The sequence below is a fragment of the Phyllobates terribilis genome, unplaced genomic scaffold (genome assembly GCF_046119375.1).
Source record: "Phyllobates terribilis strain yellow unplaced genomic scaffold, ASM4611937v1 Scaffold_2__4_contigs__length_985480577, whole genome shotgun sequence".
In the NCBI taxonomy this organism is placed as follows: domain Eukaryota; kingdom Metazoa; phylum Chordata; class Amphibia; order Anura; family Dendrobatidae; genus Phyllobates; species Phyllobates terribilis.
Window position 1 is genome coordinate 312,786,080 of NW_027362762.1, and position 22,968 is coordinate 312,809,047.

The window sequence follows — 22,968 nt, forward strand, 5'->3', positions numbered from 1 at the left end:
CTTGCACTTGCATTGCAAGGAATGGGAGAGGTACAATTGAACACTGCCCTGGGACAAGGACTTGAATGGGGATAGTTGCAAGTCTGCAATGACAGGTGCAAGGTGGGAGGCATCTTCGCATGTACCATGAACAGGGGTTTGGCATGCACACACTATAGCGGAATAGGCTCTCCTTCCCACTAAATGCACTGGGGAGGGCACAGGTAATGTTTTGGTATACGCGCTTAATCTTATGTATAAGGCACACCAGGACAAATAGGGGCGGCTGGGGATTGAGTATGGATACCTCGCTGCCAAAGCAGCCATGAGGTAGTGGCCAGCTTCAGCCTCCTCCAAACTAAAAGGCCCCTTTTCAAGTGCAAGCTAGCAGTATGGAATTGCAGTCTTGGGGTGGGTGGGTGGCAGGCTGCTCACTTACACTTGCATTAAAAGAAAACATAGCAGATGCTAACTTCTGTCATCATCATCATGCTCCTCACCTTGGCACTCTCAACTCCACCGATGGAGAAGTCAGGGCCCACTGGAGGAGTCTGGTTCTCTGGTGGGCTCGTCCAATGCTGCCTAAAGCAGGCCGGGCTAAGAAAAGTGTGTGGGGGGATGTTCCAAGGAGAAATAGGGGCGGCTGGGGACCGTTTATGGACACCCGGCTGCCCCCAGGCGGCTGGGGACCGTGTGTGGACACCCGGCCGCGGGGCAGCTGGGGACTGAGTATGGACACCCGGCCGCCGGGCAGCTGGGGACTGAGTATGGATTCCAGGCAGCCAACACAGCCATGACGTGGTGGCCAGATTCCGCCTCCACATGCCTAAAAGGCCCAATTTCAATTTCAAGCAAGCAAGCAGTATGGTATTGCAGCCTGGGGGTGGGTGGGTGGCAGGCTGCATACTTGCGCTTGCATTGCAAGGAATGGGGGAGGTACTATTGTACACTGCCCTGGGACTAGAACTTGCATGGGGATAGTTGCAAGTCTGCATCTTCTGATGCGGCAAGGATCACTTATGATGGGCACACTTTTAGACAGTGACCTGGGAGTCAGAGATGCTTCCAGGGGTCTTCCCCATGCTGTTCCCATGTCTTTTCAGCACTTTATGCATGTGTCACACAGCACATGGCCAGATAAGGTTGTAAAATGTTAAAATGACATTTCCCGGTGAATGCATTTGTCATAGTTGAAAGCAATACAAAAGTGCAAAAACGCATAAAAAATGCTACTTGTGAACATAGCCGAAGGTGTGGAGGAGTATTTTTGTTTTTGGTCATTTATTTTAACTTATACACAAGTCTTTTCCCTGGAAAGGATGTTCCTTAACATATTTCACAGGAAAAAAGTTTCACTTTCGTTTTTGAACGTTTTATTGTGAGCCCATAAAAGTGGCTTAATACCTCTGACCACGTTGTTGACAGCAGTGACCAGGGGGTCAGAAATGCTTCCTGGGGCGATCCCCATGCTGTCCCCATGTCATTTGAGCACTGTCACTATCGTTTTGGGCACTTGCTAGGCTTTTATAAGACTGCCGGGGGTGCCACCGCAAAAATGCTCGAGTCTCCCATAGACTAACATTGGGCTCGTTGCTCGGGTCGAGCACCCGAGTATCACGGCGAGCTCGGCCCGAGCTTCGAGCACCCGAGCATTTTAGTGCTCGCTCAACACTAATAAAGATATAAAATTCAAATTTTTTTGGGAAGAATCAACAACAAGTGGGACACAATCGTGAAGTGGAATGAAATTTATTGGATATTTTAAACTTTTTTAACAAATTATGAACTGAAAAGTGGGGCGTGTAATATTATTCGGCCCCTTTACTTTCAGTGCAGCAAACTCACTCCAGAAGTTCAGTGAGTATCTCTGAATGATCCTATGTTGTCCTAAATGACTGGTAATGATAAATAGAATCCACCTGTGTGTAATCAAGTCTCCATATAAATGCACCTGCTCTGTGATAGTCTCAGGGTTCTGTTTCAAGTGCAGGGAGCATCATGAAGACCAAGGAACACACCAGGCAGGTCCGAGATACTGTTGTGGCGAAGTTTAAAGCCGGATTTGGATACAAAAAGACTTCCCAAGTTTTAAACATCTCAAGGAGCACTGTGCAAGCGATCATATTGAAACGGAAGGAGTATCAGACCACTGCAAATCTACCCGGCCATCCCTCTAAACTTTCATCTCAAACAAGGAGAAGACAGACTGATCAGAGATGCAGCCAAAAGGCCCATGATCACTCTGGATGAACTGCAGAGATCTACAGCTGAGGTGGGAGAGTCTGTCCATAGGACAACAATCAGTCGTACACTGCACAAATCTGGCCTTTATGGAAGAGTGGCAAGATGAAAGCCATTTCTAAAAGATATCCATAAAAAGTCTCACTTGAGGCCACAAGCCACCTGGGAGACACACCAAACATGTGGAATAAGGTGCTCTGGTCATATGAAACCAAAATCGAACTTTTTGGTCACAATGCAAAACGATATGTTTGGCGTAAAAGCAACACAGCTCATCACCTTCAAAACACCATCCCCACTGTTAAAATTGGTGGTGGCAGCATCGTGGTTTGGCTCTGCTTTTCTTCAGCAGGAACAGGGAAGATGGTTAAAATTGATGGGAAGATGGACGGAGCCAAATACAGGACCATTCTGGAAGAAAACCTGTTGGAATCTGCAAAAGACCTGAGACTGGGACGGAGATTTATCTTCCAACAAGACAATGATCCCAAACATAAAGCAAAATCTACAATGGAATGGTTAAAAAATAAATGTATCCAGGTGTAAGAATGGCCAAGTTAAAGTCCAGACCTGAGTCCAATCGAGAATCTGTGGAAAGAGCTGAAAACTGCTGTTCACAAACGCTCTCGATCCAACCTCACTGAGCTCGAGCTGTTTTGCAAGGAAGAATGGGCAAGAATTTTAGCCTCTCGATGTGCAAAACTGATAGAGACATACCCCAAGTGACTTGTAGCTGTAATCGCAGCAAAAGGTGGCGCTACAAAGTATTAACTCAAAGGGGCCGAATAATATTGCACGCCCCACTTTTCAGTTTTTAATTTTTTTAAAAAGTTTAAAATATCCAATAAATTTCGTTCCACTTCACGATTGTGTCCCACTTGTTGATTCTTCCAAAAAAAAATTTAATTTTATATCTTTATGTTTGAAGCCAGAAATGTGGCAAAAGGTAGAAAAGTTCAAGGGGGCCAAATACTTTCACAAGGCACTGTATATCGCAGAGAATAATATAATAAATGATAATCAGCATGGATTCATGAAAAATAGTTTGTGCCTAACCAACATGTTGGGGTTCTATGAGGAGGTAAATGCAAATCTGGATGTTGGTAATGTGGCTGATGTGATTTATCTGGACTTTGCAAAGGTATTTGACATTGTACCACATAATAGCCTTATACTACTTATGTTTGAAGCCAGAAATGTGGCAAAAGGTAGAAAAGTTCAAGGGGGCCAAATACTTTCACAAGGCACTGTAACTCTGCAGGTAATCTCTTATGATGCCCTCAAAAACTTTGCACACTACTGATGTCAGACTTAATGGACGGTAGTTACCTGGATCCACCTTCTTACCTTTCTTAAATATCGGTTCCACTTCGGATATCCTACAATCCTGTGCACTTCCTCTGTTACAAGAGAGTCTAAGAATATGAGATTAAATAGTCTGTCAATTACTGAGCTCAACTACTTCAGTATCCGTGGATGAATACCATCTGGGCCGGGCGATTTGTCAATGTTGCTCAGACGCAGGCATACTTCTTTTTGTGTTAATCTAGTTATATCAGGTGGTGAACTTTGATTTTTGCCCTGTTGAAGGATCCCTGGGACAGATGGTTCATTGGTGAACATGGATGAAAAGTGCTTGTTTAATATCTCAGCCTTTTCTTTGTCCTCTATAATTAGGTTATGTTCGTCTTTTAAGGGGCCGATACCATCTATTTTTTTCTTTTTGGCATTGATGTATTTATAACATTTTTGGGATTTATTTTAATGTCGCTGGTGATTTGTTTCTCTGTAGTTAAGGAGTTAGAGGGTTAAGGAGTCATAGTTCTTTTCCAGAGCCATTGTGCTAGCAGTAACGTGGAAGCCCCCATAGTTCCATTGACAGATGGGGATTTTTTTTTTGTAGATTGAGTTGAAGCTTTTATTGGGAACATTTTATATAATGTTTGGGATCACATTTCCATCTAAATCTCCAATTGACATGATTCAAATGAAACCCCTGAGGGATCCATTCACTATAATGAGGCAGCAGAGTTACTCTGGACTCCGTCTGGCCTCTATTCAGCATTGTCCTTCTTTTCATAAGTGCACAAAAATGTGGCTGACCGCACTTTTATGCACGCCTAAAAAGATGGACACCGCCAGATCATACTCCAGACGGCGTCCACAGTGTCTTCATCTGCCTTATTATAAGCAATCTTCTGCTGGAGGTTCCGTCTGAATTACGTATTTCAGAGATTTACACGAAAACCCTGGTGTACGCGCTTAGTTTAGAGCTCAGGATAAATGTGGGTCAAGTCTTACTGCCATTCATCGTGCAGGATAAGTGATTAGTCGACTTTATTCTTCTGATCGGTACAATGACATCGGACGTATGGATATATCCACCGTCATGAAGGGGTTAAAGGAATGGATTCTGAACAATGGCAACAAGCCCACAATGGCAATAACTCTGAGTCCGTCTTGGAATATTTGCAGTCACAGATGGTGGACCCCAGGGCTCCGGATCTTGCAGCTATGGCCTCTGAAGGTGCTGTCCACTTGTCCTGCATTGTATCTTTCACATGTTTCTTTATGGGTAAAGCCCTGGTGCTGGATTCCTGCTGTCTTATATACAGTCTCATCCTACACCTTGCCACTCTGCCTGGCTGCCATCTCATAAGAGCTCTCACAGTCTTTCTGCTCCTGGTTCTAAAGCTCTCTGATACTGCTTGGGTGGCATGATATGACCACTAATCACTGTCATTCAGCTCGCTCCTCTCGTTCTCTCTGGCTTTTCCCTAGGACACACACTTTGACCTGCACAACTTACAAAATCTTCCCTCACTATTCCCAAAAGGAAACTTTCTAGTTTCTTTACTGGGTTCTACAGAGAGATTTTGGCTCTTTCTTCTGGTCACTGCAGGTACATCTTTCATGCATATTCTACAGTAATTCTAGATACTGCAACACCGTTAACCTGCATTACCTGACCATAGCCTGTTGTTTGACTATTTCTTTGCCTTTCAATTAATTTTGTACCTTTAAAGCCCTCATGGTTCAGATCCAGCTATCTGACTACTCCTGCCAGCCTGCACCAGTGGCCAGGAATTGACTCCGTGGCTCCAACCTAGCACCTGTGTAAGTCCAGATCCCTGGAGGGGCTTCTGCTAAGCCTGTCTATGGTAGCTATTTTAAAGCTACCAAGAGATCACTGGCAGACCCATGTAACAACCGATTTATGCTAAGTTTGTTGACAAAACAGTGGGCCTTCAAGGGTGGTGGCATCAATCATTCTTTTCTTCCAGGCATTTCCTTGTTAATGTAAAAAATGAAATACTTGCAAAATATATTTAGCATTTTGAAATGTACTTACCGTACTTTAAAATAATTTAGAATAATCAAGTAGCACCCAATACTGCAAAAAAGTATAGAATAATGACAAAAACTATGGTAATCCACAAGTGACGCATACTTAGACCAGAAGATATTATCAGGTTACAATTTGCTTACAATTTACAAGTAAAAGGGTTTTCTTGTTAACATATGCTAGAGCAATGCATATGCATAGTGAATATGTAAAGTGGCCGAGAGCGGTAGTCATGACCGAGCTGCTGTCCGGTTATGCAAATGGCACTGGCACTTTACAGGAAAACAGTAAGTTAGTCTTAATGTTCTATCAGGCTTGGGGTTCATCAAACTCACTTGTAGGCCACTGGTCTCCACTATCTCCAGGCCTCCATCTTCAGGAGCCACCGCTACCAATTTCTTTGCAACAAGCAAACGTTTACTGGTCAGTTCAAGTTCATCAGGTTGTAACATGTGAGATAGGGCACAACACTTCATATTCTTTACTTCCTTAGCACTACACCTCTTCATTCCTACAATTTGTTCCTCCTGAACTATCCTTAAGTTCACTGACTCCATCAGCCCCAGGAATTTACTCTCTAGTTCAGCAGTGTACACAGGATCAGCCACCTGCCCTTCACACGGTTCCACGTCCATCTTCCTCTGTGCGCCAGAGGACACAATGAAACCATCAGCCCCCACGCCAGGCATTGGGCTCCTGACATAGCCGGAATGTCCGCTAGGAATATCAGTACGGCTTCCCACTGCCTTGAACAATTGGTACATGCTGGCACTAGCAGCCCACTGCACTTGAACTTGACTTTGTTACCGTACTTCCCTATCTGAGTCACTATTAGGAAGTAAGTCCCTTTTTTATAACCACCCAAACCCCTCCCACTATGGGCTAGCCCCAAACATTAACTATATCTTATACTATATCAGTATGTACGTAAACTCTAAATAGTAATGGTCAACAGAGCTTTTATATTAATGCAATACTATTGTGATCAACGACAACCATCATTGCAATTAAAATATATACTCTGGTAAACACATTCCTTTTTACAGAAGGAAAAATCATCAGATGTTCAGAAAGAAAGCAGTTTACTCCAAAATGAACGACTCCGAAGACAGGCATCAGACGGAAAAGGTATTAATTTATTGTGCGCAGGTTGAGCATAGCGTAGCGTGATTGTGCTCGTCTATGACATGGCATATAGTTGTTGAATACAAAAGTATAATGCAGGATATGTTCTGTAGCGTTAGATATTGGGAACTAACACATTAAAAGAGTGCTATGCTTGCTTTCATACACTGTGTGCAGAATCATTAAGAAGTGAGTACTTTAGCCATATCATCACTTGGAGGCCGGTGTTACATGAGCGTATGATCTCTCATGTGAAAGAATCGGGCTGATTATGCTAATGAGACTCAGATCAAACTCGGTCAGAGTTTGATAAGAGTGTCATCTTAGTGTGATCAGATTCTCTTGCATGCGAGAATCATATCACAGGTACCAAGAAGACAGAGTACTTAATTTCTCCATCTTCTCTATTGTCTGATTCTGTGGATGTCGGACTGCACTCCAACAGCCTTTATCTAGGTGTGCAGAATTATTAGGCAGCTTGTTTTCATCAGGTAAAGATGGCACAAAAAAGAGAGTTAACTAACTCTGAAAAGTTAAAAATTGTTAGTCTTAGAGAGTGATTAAGCACTTGAAATTACTAAGATATTGAAACGTTATCATGGAACCATCAAAGGATTTGTTGCAAATAGTCATCAGGGTCGCAAAAAAAGACTTGAGAAAGAAAGACGCACATTAACTGTCAAAGATTTAAGAAAAATAAATGTAATGTGACTAGGAACCATTATCCTCCAGTACTGTCATATTCCAGAACTGCCACCTCCCCGGAGAACCCAGAAGTATAAGGTGTTCAGTGCTCAGAGACATGGTCATGGTAAGAAAGGCTGAAACCCGACCACCACTGAACAAGACACAGAAGTTGAACTTGAAAGTCAAGACTCAGCCAAGAAATACCTGAAGACAGATTCTTCAAAGCTTTTATGAACTGATGAGATGAGAGCAACTCTTGATGAACCAGATGGGTGAACCCGTGGCTGGATCAGTAATAGCCACAGACTCGACTCAGACGCCAGCTAAGTGGGGGTGGATTAGTTATAGGCTGGTATTATTATTGACCTTTTCAGGTTGAAGATGGACTCAAAATCAACTCTCAAACCTACTGCTTGTTTTATAAGACACTTTCTTCGAGCAAAAAAAAGTCTGCATCTTTCAAGAAAATCATGATTTTTATGCAGGTCAATGCTCCATTGCATGTATCTATGTACCCCACTACTTGGCTACCCATTTCTTGGCCCAGTCATGACATTTCAACTCATGTGTCTTGTTCGGTTTGTTTGTTTTGTGCCATTTTTTTGTGTTTGCACCAAATTCATTATTGCACTTTTTTTTAAGTCTATTTTATATGTGCTCGTCTGTTTTTATGTTTTGCGCTATTTGAGTGGAGTTTAGCCATTCCAGATATTTTCGTGTGATTGGTCATTTGTACATTTTTAAAAAGTCAAAAAATTAGGTATAACTCCACTTTAATCTTCACCTGATGTATTTTTGAGCATGCCAGTATTTTGAAACAATTTTTTGCCATTTCACGAAATGTGATTTTTTTTAATGCTTAAAAGTCACAAAACAGTTCTTGACAGTAAAAAGACCATTTTTATCTTTGTACCAAATTCATGAATCGCGTGCACTATTTAAAAACATTTGGTGCAAAAATGTGCAACTAATACCACAAGACAAAAAAGGAAAGTGCCTTCAATAAAGCCACAAATGATGGCCGAAATCCATCGACAATGTGCATCCCTTGCATGTCAGAAGGATTTACGAAACCCTCTTAACATGCAACAAATAATTTCTGCATGGAGGTTTGTTTGTGAGGCATGGAAGTTTGTTTATAGAAATAAGTTGTGCTACTTATATGATAATATGTAGTCTTAGAGCAGCATTATGTACGTGCTGATTCCAGTGATGTGTCACTTACTGGGCTGTGTGTTACTGTTTTCATAAAATCATGTTTTATCAGCAGGATATTATCACTAGGGGAATATTTGTCTCATGCCTCCTAGTCCAACCATGCTCCCACCACTAGTTAGCATCTTTCTGCCAATATACAGTGTACACAGAATCAGTGGTGTGAGTGGGGTTATACATAGCTCAGCATTCAGAGCTCTGCTAGATCTGTATGAGAGAAAACTTTAATTCTATCACAATTCCTGCACCCAGTAAACTAAATGATACATTGCTGGAATCTGGATCTCTGTCCCTACATCATGCTGCTGTCAAATTATATAGAAAAAAATGGTGACTAATTCCCTTTAAGGCGTTGTCCAGTCAAAATGCAGATTTTCGTTGGATCTAGTGATTACTACAAGTTAACCAGCTGAATGTTGGGAAGAGGTATGGATGGGATATGTGGTATTAGGAACAAGATAGAGATATCCAGCCATTTTTAAAAAAAATAAATTGACAAAAACAAAATTATTTGTAGAATTGAATAAAATAGAACAATTCCCCGTACTATAGAAAATACTATAGAAAAGTATAAATATAAGAGTTTTTCCTAAGCATTTCAATTTCAAACTGAATCTCAGTCCCTACTCACGGACTAAGATTCAGTTCGAAAATTCTGCACAGTCACTGCAAAAGTCACTGGTAGGGGGAAAAAGGGGCATTTGGGTCAGGAGTTGAAGAGAGGAATGATTTCTGGAGGGACAAGAGACGTTCTATTTCTACATAGAGCAAAAAAAGAGAAGAATTAGCTCGGTAGAAAGGCAAAATGAGCAATTGTAAATACACAGTGCCATATAATATGATCTTTGCAATATATTGAGAAGATAAAAACTTTGATGGGAGGGCTTCTTTAAGTAAAAAGTTAATGCTGGTCCAGTATACATGTCAGTATTTCATGGCAGCCAGACCAGGGCTGTGAAAATTTTCTTGGCCAGCACTCAAATATCAACAGCCTCAGCAACGTCATGGTGTTGCCTGAGGCCTACTCACTAGATATGATGTGTGTTGCACAATGACATAATCCTAGTAATAATAATAATCTTTTTATTGATATACCACCAACATATTCCACAGCGCTTTACAATTCAGACAATTTACAGACATTATCGGCACTGTCCCCATTGGGGCTCACAATCTACGTTCACTATCAGTATGTCTTTGGACACAAGCATTTGAGTGACGGTCAAGGAAGTTCACACTGTCCTGGTCTGGCTGCCACAAAGTTACAACATGGACGCTGGACCAGGGTCCTGTGACTCTTTTTGTTCAATTTTATATGCCACCAATTCAAATGAACAAGTCAAAACCATGATTTGCAGTGGAAGTCTGCTCTGGCAGTAGAAAAATTCCTGAGAAAGAACGATAATGCTGGAGGCGGCTACAGTAGCTCCCATTGGAAATGAGAATTGTTAATTTAAATAAAAAAATATATATCTTAAAATTACAGGTTAAATAGGACCTGTCACCAGGTCCTAAGTGTCCAGTTTTTTGTTATTTTTTTCCTGCTACTCTGAGTATTTTATTTATTTTTATTTTTTTATCTGACATACAGTAATAATCTTTATTTTTATATAGCGCCAACATATTCCGCAGCGCTATACATACATTATCATCAATGTCCCCATTGGGGCTCACAGTCTACATTCCCTATCCGTATGTCTTTGGAGTGTGGGAGGAAACCGGAGAACCCAGAGGAAACCCACACAAAAACAGGGAGAACATACAAACTCCTTGCAGATGTTGTCCTTGGTGGGATTTGAACCCAGGACCCCAGCGCTGCAATGCTAACCACTGAGCCACCGTGTTGCTCACGGTGAAAGAGATATGTGCCTTTTTATCTAGTGCTAATTTTTATGGTCTTTATCAAGGGGCTGGTGTTCATAGGGTAATAATACAGTGCAGCCTAAATACACCTCCCAAAGAACTCTTTGAGCCATACTCCCTTGGTAAAAAAAAACATATCACTAAATATAAATGCCCATATCTGCAGAACCGTTCTGCAGAATTAAAAAAAATAAAACAGATTACTCAGTGGATCAGCAGGAATAAAGTAAGAGCAAAAACTGTCTACCTTTGACCTGATTACAGGCCCTCTTTAAGTTAAAGCGGTTATCCCCTCTGAGATAATGTTCAGTTTGTTAAACATATTGCACTATGCTCCCTTTCCCCAGGTGCAATGGTGAGGCTCTGCAGCTACCCCCGCTGTCCAGCAATGGCTGCAGCTGTGACTTCACCTTGAATGGGCGGCAGCCAACCAGTGAGCTCAGGGGCACTTCAGAGCCGCTGTGCTCACTGATTGGCTGCTGCACTGTTGACATGTCATCAGCGATGCAGCCAATGTCAACCACCAGGAGCAGCGGCAGAGACTCACAGGAAGACCTGGGGAAGGCAAGTACAGTGTGGTTTGTTATATTTTCACAAACTGCAGCTGGGGCAGAAATTGTCTAAAAGGGAACAATCCCTTTACGTTTATGCTGCAAACATGATTAAATCTGTTGCTCCAGTTCCACCAGATTTTTTTTTCGTTTTTAGTTTACCATTCCTGCTTGCAACTAATTCCTGACAAAACACAAAATACAGAAAATCAAGGTTTGTAAGACATTTTTTCTTCTTTTTAAGCTTTTCCAGAAATGTAATGTTACTGCAATTGTTCCTGCTTTACACAGCTTAAATATTTCCAGAAAGTTCCAGTTATGTATTTGTTTATGTGAACACTAGGAATGGGCGGACTGGTGGAAATTCGGGTTCTGATACCTGACCCAAACTTTATTTCAAAGTTCTGTTTGGGTTTTAGAGCGTCAACCAGAGCTAAATGCTGGCTTTTACAGGAGGATTGTAATGTCTGGCATGGGGGTCATCAGCAGACCCCCAGATGTCATGGCAATCCATCTGCAATCATATCATGGGTGCACTGATGAGTAGGTGGAATGATACGCACCCCTGCCGCTGTGTGTTAAATGCCACTGTCAGAGACTGACAATGGCATATAACTGGTTAACAGTCGCAGGTGGAGCTCTGCTATTAAAGGCACATGAAGGCTGATTAAGTCAGCTATCATCTGCCGGGAAACATGCGGGTTTGGTGTGTGAACCAACATCACAGGCAGGGACATGACCTTTGAATGGAGAGGTCTGTTATTTTTATTGTAAGTACACTTCAACTGTGAGAGACAGAATCTATAAATAAAAAACAGAAAATCACATTGTATGATTTTTAAATAATTAAATTGCATTTTATTGCATGAAATAAGTATTTGATCACCTACCAACCAGCAAAAATTCTGGCTCACAGACCTGTTAGTTTTTTTTAAGAAGCCCCCCTACTCTGCAGTCATTGTATTAATTGCACCTGTTTGAAATTGTTACCTGTATAAAAGACACCTGTCCACACAATCAATCACACTGCATAAGGTTGGAATGGGCTACAGGACAATAGGCAATCAGCTTGGTGAGAAGGCAACAACTGTTGGCACAATTATTAGAAAATGGAAGAAACACAAGATGACTGTAAATCTTCCTCGGTCTGGGTCTCCATGCGGAATCTCGCCTCGTGGGGTAAGGATGATTCTAAGAAAGGTCAGGAATCAGCCCAGAACTACACAGGAGGACCTGGTCAATGACCTGAAGAGAGCTCGGACCACAGTCTCAAACATTACCATTAGTAGACCTCTCCATTCTTTCTAGGTGGGAAAACTTGCAAAATCGTCAGTGTATAAAATACTTATTTTCCCCACTGTATGTGGTATTGTGCTAAAGGTTTATTGAAAGTTGTATGAAATAACATGTGAATCAATCATTTATCCCTCTCTCTATACTAGCTTATGTTTTAAAAACACACCATAGTTATCAATTAGTTTTATTGGTATAACATTGAAAAAAAGTATATAGATGTTTTTTAAGAAAATTTACAAACTTTCTATCCTTTGCAATAAACCATTCAAAGTACAACAATGTAAATAGCCCAACAGAACTTATATAACAAGCCCAAAATATTAGAGAGCTAATGAGGATTGGGCTAAGATTCCTAAGGAACACTGCCAGTAGCCAGTGTCTGACTAAGCTTTATGCAGCAGGTCATAACAGCCAAAGGGTGATCTACTGCTGAACAGTTATGAGACTTCTTTTGTCATTAAAAGTGTCATATTGTGTTGAACTTGGAGAAACCGCTTCTTACATAAGTTGGGTTGACCTATGTAAATAGTTCTCGTTTGATTGGTTTATTGCTAACAGCAGAAAGTTTGTATGTTTTATAATGGGGGTTGAATAATTTAAATTGCAGAAGTAGAAGCTGTTTCTAGCTTGCCACCTTGTTGTATTTCTTTCAGATGTTATTTAGAAGCTTTTATAAAATCTGGACACAAATACTTTAAATAATAATATTTGCTTTTGCAATATATCATTGACAGCTTTAGTTAAATAAAGCTAGATACTTAATGGCTTGGAAAAACCATGTTGCAAGGTTATTACTTTGAGTTTCATTTATGTCCATTAAATAAAATATGTGCACTAATAAATTCAATTAAACATGTGTAGGATACATTAAATTGAATTATTCTATTGGAGTGCTTTATTGGATTACCACGTATGCTGCATTATGACAAATGTTCGTGTGTGCCTGTTGTTTTAATGTTTTGTGGTTAATTTATGGATATTGAATATTAGGTAGCAACCAATGCATGTTCCATTTACCCTATTACTTTCTGTATGACACAGGGACTAGAGATGAGCGTTGTTCTACTCGAACTGTTCGCCAATCTCAAATTCGAGCTGTTTTGGGCGGTGTTCGAGCCGGTCGGCGAACACGAACAATTTGAGAAAAATTCGGCTGTTCGAGGTTATGTTCGATAACTGTTCATGCACCAAAATCATAACTGGATTTTTTCTCAGTAATGATGAAAATTAATGTTAATACGCAGTTTGAGTGTACAGCGGGGTGGGGGGAGGGGCAGGGGATGGATCTCTGCAGGAACAATGAAGATCTCCATTTTTTTTTCTCTTTCCCGCATTTGCAGTGGGGAGGTGCAATCTGTCAGCCTATCAGCAGCGCACACACGGAGCGAAGTGCTTTTTTTCACACAAGCAAGGGCATGTGTCATTGGCAGTGTATGTCACATGTCCTTGCCCTATAAGACCAAGCCATTTTCCCCGTCGCCACCATTTTCTCACTGCTGCAGCTGCGTGTTAGACGGCACCGCTGTTGCTGTGTGCGCTATACCTTGTTAATTTCAAGCCAATTTTCGCACAAATCTACAGATAGCTTGGGAGTAGGGAATAGTTGTGATTGCAGTCCTTTTAAGGACTAGGTTACAGCATTTCCTACGACTTTTATCAGGCAGGTCTGTGCTCTTAAATAGATAGATTGTGGGAGTAAAGACTAATTGTAATTGGAGTCCTTTTCAGGACTAGGTTACATCAGTTCCTATCAGTTTTTGCCAGGCAGGTCTGTGCCAGTGCTGTGCAAGTTTTTTTCACAGCATTTGGCTGAATCTAGCAAAGCTAATCCTTTTTGGCCTATTGCAGAGTGTGTTAGTCAGTGGAGTAGCCTATCTGTGTTGCAAGATATACCACCTGTGTATAGAATACCAATTTTTTTACTGCACCTAGTGAAGTAAAATCTTTTGGGCATAGCATCATTCTATTAGTCCATCTATACTGACCTCCATCAGGTTGCAAATTGAATATAATTTTTTTCTGCATCTAGCTCTGAAAAAATATTGGGCTTCTAGCTGTGTGTGGGACTTGTTGTATTAGTCCATCTATACTGACCTCCATCAGGTTGCAAACTGCATATATTTTTTTCTTCATCTACCTCTGAAAAAATATTGGGCTTCTAGCTGTGTGTGGGACTTGTTCTATTAATCCATCTATACAGACCTCCATCAGGTTGCAAACTGAATATATTTTTTTCTGCATCTACCTCTGAAAAAATATTGGGCTTCTAGCTGTGTGTGGGACTTGTTGTATTAGTCCATCTATACTGACCTCCATCAGGTTGCAAACTGAATATATTTTTTTCTGCATCTACCTCTGAAAAAATATTGGGCTTCTAGCTGTGTGTGGGACTTGTTGTATTAGTCCATCTATACAGACCTCCATCAGGTTGCAAACTGAATATATTTTTTTCTGCATCTACCTCTGAAAAAATATTGGGCTTCTAGCTGTGTGTGGGACTTGTTGTATTAGTCCATCTATACTGACCTCCATCAGGTTGCAAACTGAATATATTTTTTTCTGCATCTACCTCTGAAAAAATATTGGGCTTCTAGCTGTGTGTGGGACTTGTTCTATTAATCCATCTATACAGACCTCCATCAGGTTGCAAACTGAATATATTTTTTTCTGCATCTACCTCTGAAAAAATATTGGGCTTCTAGCTGTGTGTGGGACTTGTTCTATTAATCCATCTATACAGACCTCCATCAGGTTGCAAACTGAATATATTTTTTTCTGCATCTACCTCTGAAAAAATATTGGGCTTCTAGCTGTGTGTGGGACTTGTTGTATTAGTCCATCTATACTGACCTCCATCAGGTTGCAAACTGAATATATTTTTTTCTGCATCTACCTCTGAAAAAATATTGGGCTTCTAGCTGTGTGTGGGACTTGTTCTATTAATCCATATATACAGACCTCCATCAGGTTGCAAACTGAATATATTTTTTTCTGCATCTACCTCTGAAAAAATATTGGGCTTCTAGCTGTGTGTGGGACTTGTTGTATTAGTCCATCTATACTGACCTCCATCAGGTTGCAAACTGAATATATTTTTTTCTGCATCTACCTCTGAAAAAATATTGGGCTTCTAGCTGTGTGTGGGACTTGTTCTATTAATCCATCTATACAGACCTCCATCAGGTTGCAAACTGAATATATTTTTTTCTGCATCTAGCTCTGAAAAAAATATTTGGCCTTCTAGCAGTGTGTGGGGCTTTCTCTATTAGTCCATCTATACTGACCTCCATCAGGTTGCAAATTGAATATAATTTTTTTCTGCATCTAACCCAGCCAATAGTTTTGGCCTAATACCACAGTTTGGCCACTCAGCTCTGCTTGGTTCCCATCCATTGTTTTTTTGTGCAAACAACTCCAGAGTTGTTAATTAGTTAACCACCAAAATGAGTGGAAAAAGGCCTGCTGCTGGTGGAAAGGGGAATAGGCGTGTTGGGAAGGGGAAAAAAGGTTGTGTCCGTGGGGTAGGTGTTAAAGCAACAGTAACATCTGCAGAAGAAAGACCATCTTCCAGCCAAACTAAAATGTCTACTTCTTTTAGCGGACAATGTGATAAGATCCCTTTCTTACGGCCACGCCAATCGCTACAAATTCCAGATGAGGCACAAAAACAGCAGGTGCTTCAACGGATATCAAGTGCTCCTTTAAGTGGGCTCTCCTCCACATCAACTTCAACATCACAAATACTCCAGTCCTCAAAGGTGTCACCCCAATCGCACTTGCTTCCTCACAGCTCCCAAATCTCCAGCTGCCCGTCTGAGTATGAGGTAGAACAGATGGTTGAGTCTGCAGAGCTGTTTACTCATACTATAGCCTGGGAATCAGAGGTCGACTCCAGCGCTTCTGTGAATCCAGACGAGGAAATGATCTGGACTGATGCCCAGAATCTTTATGAGTCGGATCCAGGACCAGACGCAGAAGGTTCTGACCATAATGTAGACCCTCATTCCCAAACTGTAACTCCTGTTGGTGGAGACAATGAGGAAGATGATGATAAGACTCAAATACCTGAATTGGAGCGACAACTTTAGTTTTTTGTCAGGGCAGGAACAGGTTGGCTCTGAGGACGACGGGTGTGATAACGCACAGGGTGATGATGATGAGGTTGGAGATCCCACTTACTGTCAACCCACAGTCAGCCAAAAGATGAGGTCAGCAGAGGAGGTGGAGGAAGATGCTAGTGACGACGAGGTCAGGTTGCGCCTTCCTGGACAGAGACGTAGTACTGGAAGCACGTCAACAACTGCAGCCTCAAACACAACTCTGCCTCTCACCACAAGTCGTGGTGGCTCTTCAGGTCGCATGGGTGCTAAGGCTTGCATAGCCTGGGCATTTTTTCAGATCGATAAAGATGACCCAACTCGTGTTATCTGTAACATTTGTCAGCAAAAGCTAAGTAGAGGCCAAAAAATACATAGTTTGAGTACTTCATGCATGAACCGGCACATGGACATGAAGCATAAGTTGCAGTGGGAAGCTCAGTGTGCTACAATGCGGCCTAGCCGGCCGGGCCAACCACCGTCTGCCATATCTTGTGCATCCGCGGCCTCTTCATCCTCTGTGACTGGGGGGACAGCAGTCACACCTGTTTTGGGGCGCAGACCTGCCACCTCTTTACCTGCAACAGCCAGCGTGATTGGCAGGTCATCATTTTCTTTGGAGGTGGTAACACCAGCTGGTGTTGAGCGCTGTCCGACATCGATAGCACCACCTTTGGATCAAGGCAACCTAACATGTCCGCCTGCATCTTCCTCACAGACCGGCAGTTTGCCGGGGACACCCTTATCAACCCCGTCTAAGCACAATAGCCAGCCCTCGGTCCCTCAGATGTGGACAAGTAAAAGACCATTTCCTCCTAGCCATGAGAAAGCTAAGAGGTTGAATTTCACCATCTGCAAGTTCTTGGCTACAGAAATGCTGCCTTTCCGCCTGGTGGACACAGAGGATTTTCGAGACCTTATGTCCGTCGCAATGCCCCAGTACCAGATGCCCAGTCGGCACTACTACTCAAAGAAAGGTGTGCCTGCGCTCCACCAGCATGTCGCACACAACATCACCGCTTCTTTGAGAAACTCTGTGTGTGACAGGGTGCTTTTCACCACAGACACTTGGACGAGTAGGCATGGACAGGGGCGTTACATGTTGCTGACTGGGCATTGGGTAACTATGGTGACAGCAGGACAAGGGGCTGCTGTCCAAGTCTTGCCGTCCCCACGAGTTGTGCGTCAATCCTCTTTATGTCAAAGTTCCTCCACTGCTTCTGCCTCCTCAACCTCCTCTCGGTCTTCCATCTGCACCCAAAGCCTGTCTGGTCATGCCACAAGCTTTCTAACTGCGCAGAAGGGATCCTGCACACCTCCTTACTATGCTGGCAGTAGGGCTCAACGTCATCAGGCGGTTTTTACATTGAAATGTCTGGGAAATGTGAGTCACACAGCTGAGGAGTTGTGGTCAGCTCTGGAGAACCAATTTCATGAATGGTTGTCTCCACTGGACCTGAAACCAGGGAAGGCCGTGTGCGACAATGCTGCAAACCTGGGTGCGGCCCTTCGCCGGGGAAATGTCACACACGTGCCTTGTATGGCTCACGTGTTGAACCTGGTTGTCCAGCAATTTTTAGCCCACTATCCCAGACTAGATGGCCTTCTGCAGAGGGCACGGTTGCTGTGTGCTCACTTTCGCCGTTCGCATCCCGCAGCTCAGCGACTTACATCTCTACAGAAGTCGTTGGGCCTGCCACTTCACCGGCTAAAATGCGATGTGCCTACCCGGTGGAATTCAACTCTGCACATGTTGCAGCGACTGTGGCAGCACCGACAAGCCCTGGTGCAATACGTTCTGACGTATAGCCTGGGCCAACGAGATCCAGAGGTTGGGCAAATCACGCTGGAGGAGTGGTCTCAGATCAGGGACCTATGCACCCTTCTGCACAGTTTTGAAATGGCGACGAAGATGTTTAGTGCTGACGATGCCATTATCAGCATGACTATTCCGGTGATTTACATGCTGGAGCACATGTTAAACAGAATTCGGAGTCAGGTGGTGGCACAAGAGGAGGTGGAGGAAGTAGAGGAGGAGGAGTTGTATGCGGAAGGGCTAACATCTGCAAGGTCCAGACGGTCGGCAGCACCAAGGCGGCAGGCATGTGAGGGTGGGGGAGATGGTTTTACCAGGGCGCATGGTAGCAGCCAAACTAGTGAGGAAGGTGCAGGAGCCCAGGAAGAAGTGGAGGACGAACTGATGGAAGACTCATCAGATGAGGGAGACCTTGATCACATTTCTGTTGTGCGAGGTTGGGGGGAGAGGACAGAGGAAGGAAGCATGATTGTTACCTCGCCACCAACACAACAGGGACTTGGTGCTCCTGGATGCGCAACACACATGAGTGCCTTCTTGCTGCACTACCTGCAACATGACCCTCGAATTGTGAGAATTAGAAATAATCCTGACTACTGGGTTGCCACACTGTTAGATCCCCGGTACAAAAGTAAATTTGCAGAAATTATTCCTGCCATAGAAAGGGATGCATGCATGCAGGAGTATCAGCAGAGACTGTTGCAGAATCTTACATGTGCTTTTCCACAAAATACCAGTGGTGCACGTAGTGAATCTCACAGTTCCAACTTGCCAACCGTGGGACCGTCAAGTGTTCAGCACTCAAACCGTAACAGAACCACAGTATCTGCTGGTAACATCAATTTTGCGGAATCATTTCACCACTTTTTTAGCCCATCCTTTGCAAGGCCACAGGAGACAAGAAGTCTGACACATAGTCAACGCCTAGAGACGATGGTACAGGAGTATCTCCAAGTAAACATTGAAGCCACGACTGTGTCACTGGACCCTTGCTCTTTTTGGGCTTCCAATCTGGATAAATGGCCGGAGCTAGCCACTTACGCCTTGGAGATCTTGTCATGCCCCGCAGCCAGCGTTCTGTCTGAACGTGTGTTCAGCGCTGCTGGTGGTGTGCTGACAGATAAGTGCACGCGGCTCTCCACTGATAATGTAGACAGACTCACGTTCATAAAGATGAACAAATCATGGATCCGAAACGACTTTTCTACCCCTGTGTCATCCTGGGGAGAGTAAAAGCTTGATGATTGGTTAAAATCACCCTACCAACCGTTTTAAGCTTTCAAATTACTAATCATGTTTATCTGTATTTTGGCTGGAAAATAATTTGGGCTTTGTAGCAGTGTGCAGCACTGATTCTATTAGGCCATCTATAATAAGCTCCACCAGATTTAAAATTACTAATCATGTTTATCTGTATCTTGACTGGAAAATAATTTGGGCTTTGTAGCAGTGTGCAGCACTGATCCTATTAGGCCATCTATACTAAAGCTTCACCAGATTTAAAATTAATAATAATTTTTAGCTGCATCTAGCCCGGAAAATAATTTTGGGGCTCCGAGATGCGCAAGACACATAAGTGCCTTCTTGCTGCACTACCTGCAGCATGACCCTCATATTGTCAGAATTCGAAGTAATCATGACTACTGGGTTGCCACACTCTTAGATCCCCCAAACTTTTCGATCAACCTTTTCATTTTAATAAAGACCAAAAAAATGGTCATTTTTGAAATTATAAGCATTAGCAGGTTGTTAGAAACTGAAATCAAACAGTTTTCAACTCAAAACTTTATTCTAGGTGATGTTACATTTTCACATAGGACCCCTTGTTCGAAAGGAGCTTCTGAACTCTCTCATCCATTGAATTTGTCAGGTTTTGGATGGTTTCTGCTTCAATTGTTTTGCATGAGGACAGAATACCCTCCCAGAGCTGTTGCTTAGATGTGAACTGCCTCCCGCCATCATAGACACTCCTTTTAATGATGCTCCAAAGGTTCTGAATGGGGTAGAGGTCAGGGGAGCATGGGGGTCACACCATAAGTTTGTCCCCTTTTATGCCCATATCAGCCAGAGATGCAGATGTTTTATGTGCAGCATGAGATGGTGCATTATCATGCAGAAAAATGATCTTGCTGTGAAATACACGGTTCTTCTTGAACCATGGCAGGAAGTGCTGTTTGAGAAAATCCACATACATTATGGAGTTCATCTTTAGCGCCTTCAGGGATCCTAAAGGGGCCGACAATCTCTCTCCCCATGATTCCAGCCGAAAACATTACTCCACCTCCTCCTTGTTGGCGCTGTAGCCGTGTTTGCGTGGGGTGTCCATCAACCAGCCATCCTCCACTCCATCCATCTGTACCATCGAGCGCTGCACGGCACTCATCCGTGAACAAAACAGTTTTGAAATCAGTCTTCATGTAATGTTTGGCCCACTGGAGCCGTTTCTGCTTGTGTGAAGTGGATAGAGGAGGTCGACAGGATGGCGTATGCACAGCTGCAAACCTCTGAAGGACCCTGCATCTTGTTGTTCGGGGGACGTTGGAGGCACAAGCAGCTTCAAAAACTTGTCTGCTGCTATGACAAGGCTTTTTTGCCGCTGCTCTTTCAACCTGACGTAATTGCCTGTAGGAAAGAGTCCTCAATTTGCCCTTATCAGCACGCACACGTGTGTACTGTGAATCAGCTACATACTTCTTGATTGCCAAGACACTTCATCCTGATCATCGCACAATGTTGATTGTAGTCATGCCTTGACCTAAACACTCCACAATTTGTTGCTTCTCAGCAGCCGACACATCCTTTTTCTTTCCCATTTTGGCAGAAAATGTAGGCTGCTTAATAATGTGAGACAGCCTTCTTAAGTAGTCTTGCCTTTCATTGGACACACCTGCCAAACTAATTATCACAGGTGTCTGCAATTGCTTACAGTGATATAAAGAGCCCTGACACACATCACCATCAATGAGTTTAACTGACAAACAAACAAATTCTTCCCTTATCACTCCTAAACACTTTTTGCATAATAATTTGGAACACAGTGTACATGTGCTTTTCCACAAAACACCAGTGGTTCACGTAGTGAATCTTACAGTTCTAACTTGCCAACCGTGGTCTGTATGGAGTTGTTCAATAAAGGGCCCAAAATTAAGATAACATAGATGGGAGAGGTCTCTATGAATAGGAATTCCTAAGTATTTGATACCCTGTGAGGGCCAGGCAAAGGGAAAGTTGGACTGGATGGAATCCTATATGGATTTGGGGAGGGAGACATCGAGGGCCTCAGACTTCGCTGCATTGATTTTAAAATTTGACCATGTAACAAAGTGATCTATTTCAGCCATAACAGCATGGATGAATATATGTGATTGAGTGATATATACTAGGACATCATCAGCAAATAGAGAGCACTTGTACTCGGTGCCTCCCACCTCAATCCACCTAATATTGGGGTTATGGCGAATTGATGAGAGCAGGTGCTCCGTCACTAGGATGTATAAGAGAGGGGACAGAGAACATCCCTGCCTTGTCCTATTGGTGATTGTGAAAGGTGATGAAAATGTTCTGACGCGCCCCCTGGGCCTTGGGACACCCGGAGCCGGACCCTTTTTGGTGGATGCTGGTGGTTGTAGTCTCCGTGGTGGCAACCCGGTTCCGTGGCTCAGGGCGGTCAAACCAGTGGCGGAACTATTTATGTGGTTTTGATGTTTAAATGTCCGACTACGCCACCCGTGGATTGCGGTCAGAGTGAACCGCCGCTCCAGGGCAGACCGCTGAGGCTGGTGTTGTGGGTGCAGCAGAGCGTAGCATAACTCCCCACGGGAGGAGTATAGCCTCAGGGCAGTGTATGCGGAGGATGGGGGTGATGGTGCAGGGCAGCAGCAGTAATGACACGGAGTCAGTGATGCAGTCCAGGGCCTTTACTCACAGTTCTTATTATCCAGACCACGTCTGCAGGTAACGGCTGCCCACGTCGTACTGTGCTCACCAGGTGAGGGGCTCAGACAACTCCCAGATAACTTTGGAGTGCTTCACAGGACCCCCTTTGTGTGTCCTTTGTCTGGCCTTTCTTACCAACCCTTCTGTCCGGCTGACTCGGGCCTCCTCTTGGTAAACTTGGCGCCAGTTTCCCTGACCCTATGTGGTGCCTTCCTAGCGGGTGTAGCGAGGGGCTGCGCCACATAAAATGTCACAGCCTCCTGTTTCTAGCTGAGGGTCGTTTCCTGCCTCCACTAGTTTCGGGGACCGGTCTCCCCCTTTGGCCTGACCCCTCCACGCAGGTGGATTCGGGCGTGCAGTGGCGACTCGCCCGTCCGCACCCCTGAGATCCCTTCGTTCCTCGTTCCTGGAGCCTTCTCCGCTCCTCTTCCTTCCTTCTCCCTCTTCCAGGCCTGGGCCTCTGTTACTAGGCCCGCCTCCGGAGCAGAGCTCATGCAGAGCCCCTGCTCCCTGCCACTTCTGCTCAGACTTCTCTGCACTGAACTAAGATGGTGCCCACCTTTTATACTCCCTTCTCAATGCACCCAGGAACTGCTTCCTCCCTGCTCCTGCACTACAGGGTTCCCCTTCCTCAGTGTTCCCTCCCCCCACTCCAGCCAGGGACAGGGACTGTCGTGCCCATCTCAGGGGCATATTGGTCGCCCTGCCCCACGGCAATGTGGTGTAATGCATGCAGGTGTCGGGTCCTGATCCACACTACATCCTTACCTGAGAGTGAGATATCACACCTCTGGGTGAGGTGCAATACCTCTGTAG

General features: G+C 43.6%; 1 protein-coding gene across 1 annotated transcript in view; it reads left to right on the plus strand.

Moving 5' to 3' along the window:
* TNFSF13B (TNF superfamily member 13b) overlaps nucleotides 1-22,968 on the plus strand; it is an 85,288-nt gene that overhangs the window by 30,299 nt on the left and 32,021 nt on the right. Inside the window, exons 2-3 of the mRNA XM_073670419.1 lie at nucleotides 6,613-6,694; nucleotides 11,165-11,221. Coding sequence (XP_073526520.1) covers nucleotides 6,613-6,694; nucleotides 11,165-11,221 — 139 coding nt within the window. The remainder of the gene's footprint in view (nucleotides 1-6,612; nucleotides 6,695-11,164; nucleotides 11,222-22,968) is intronic.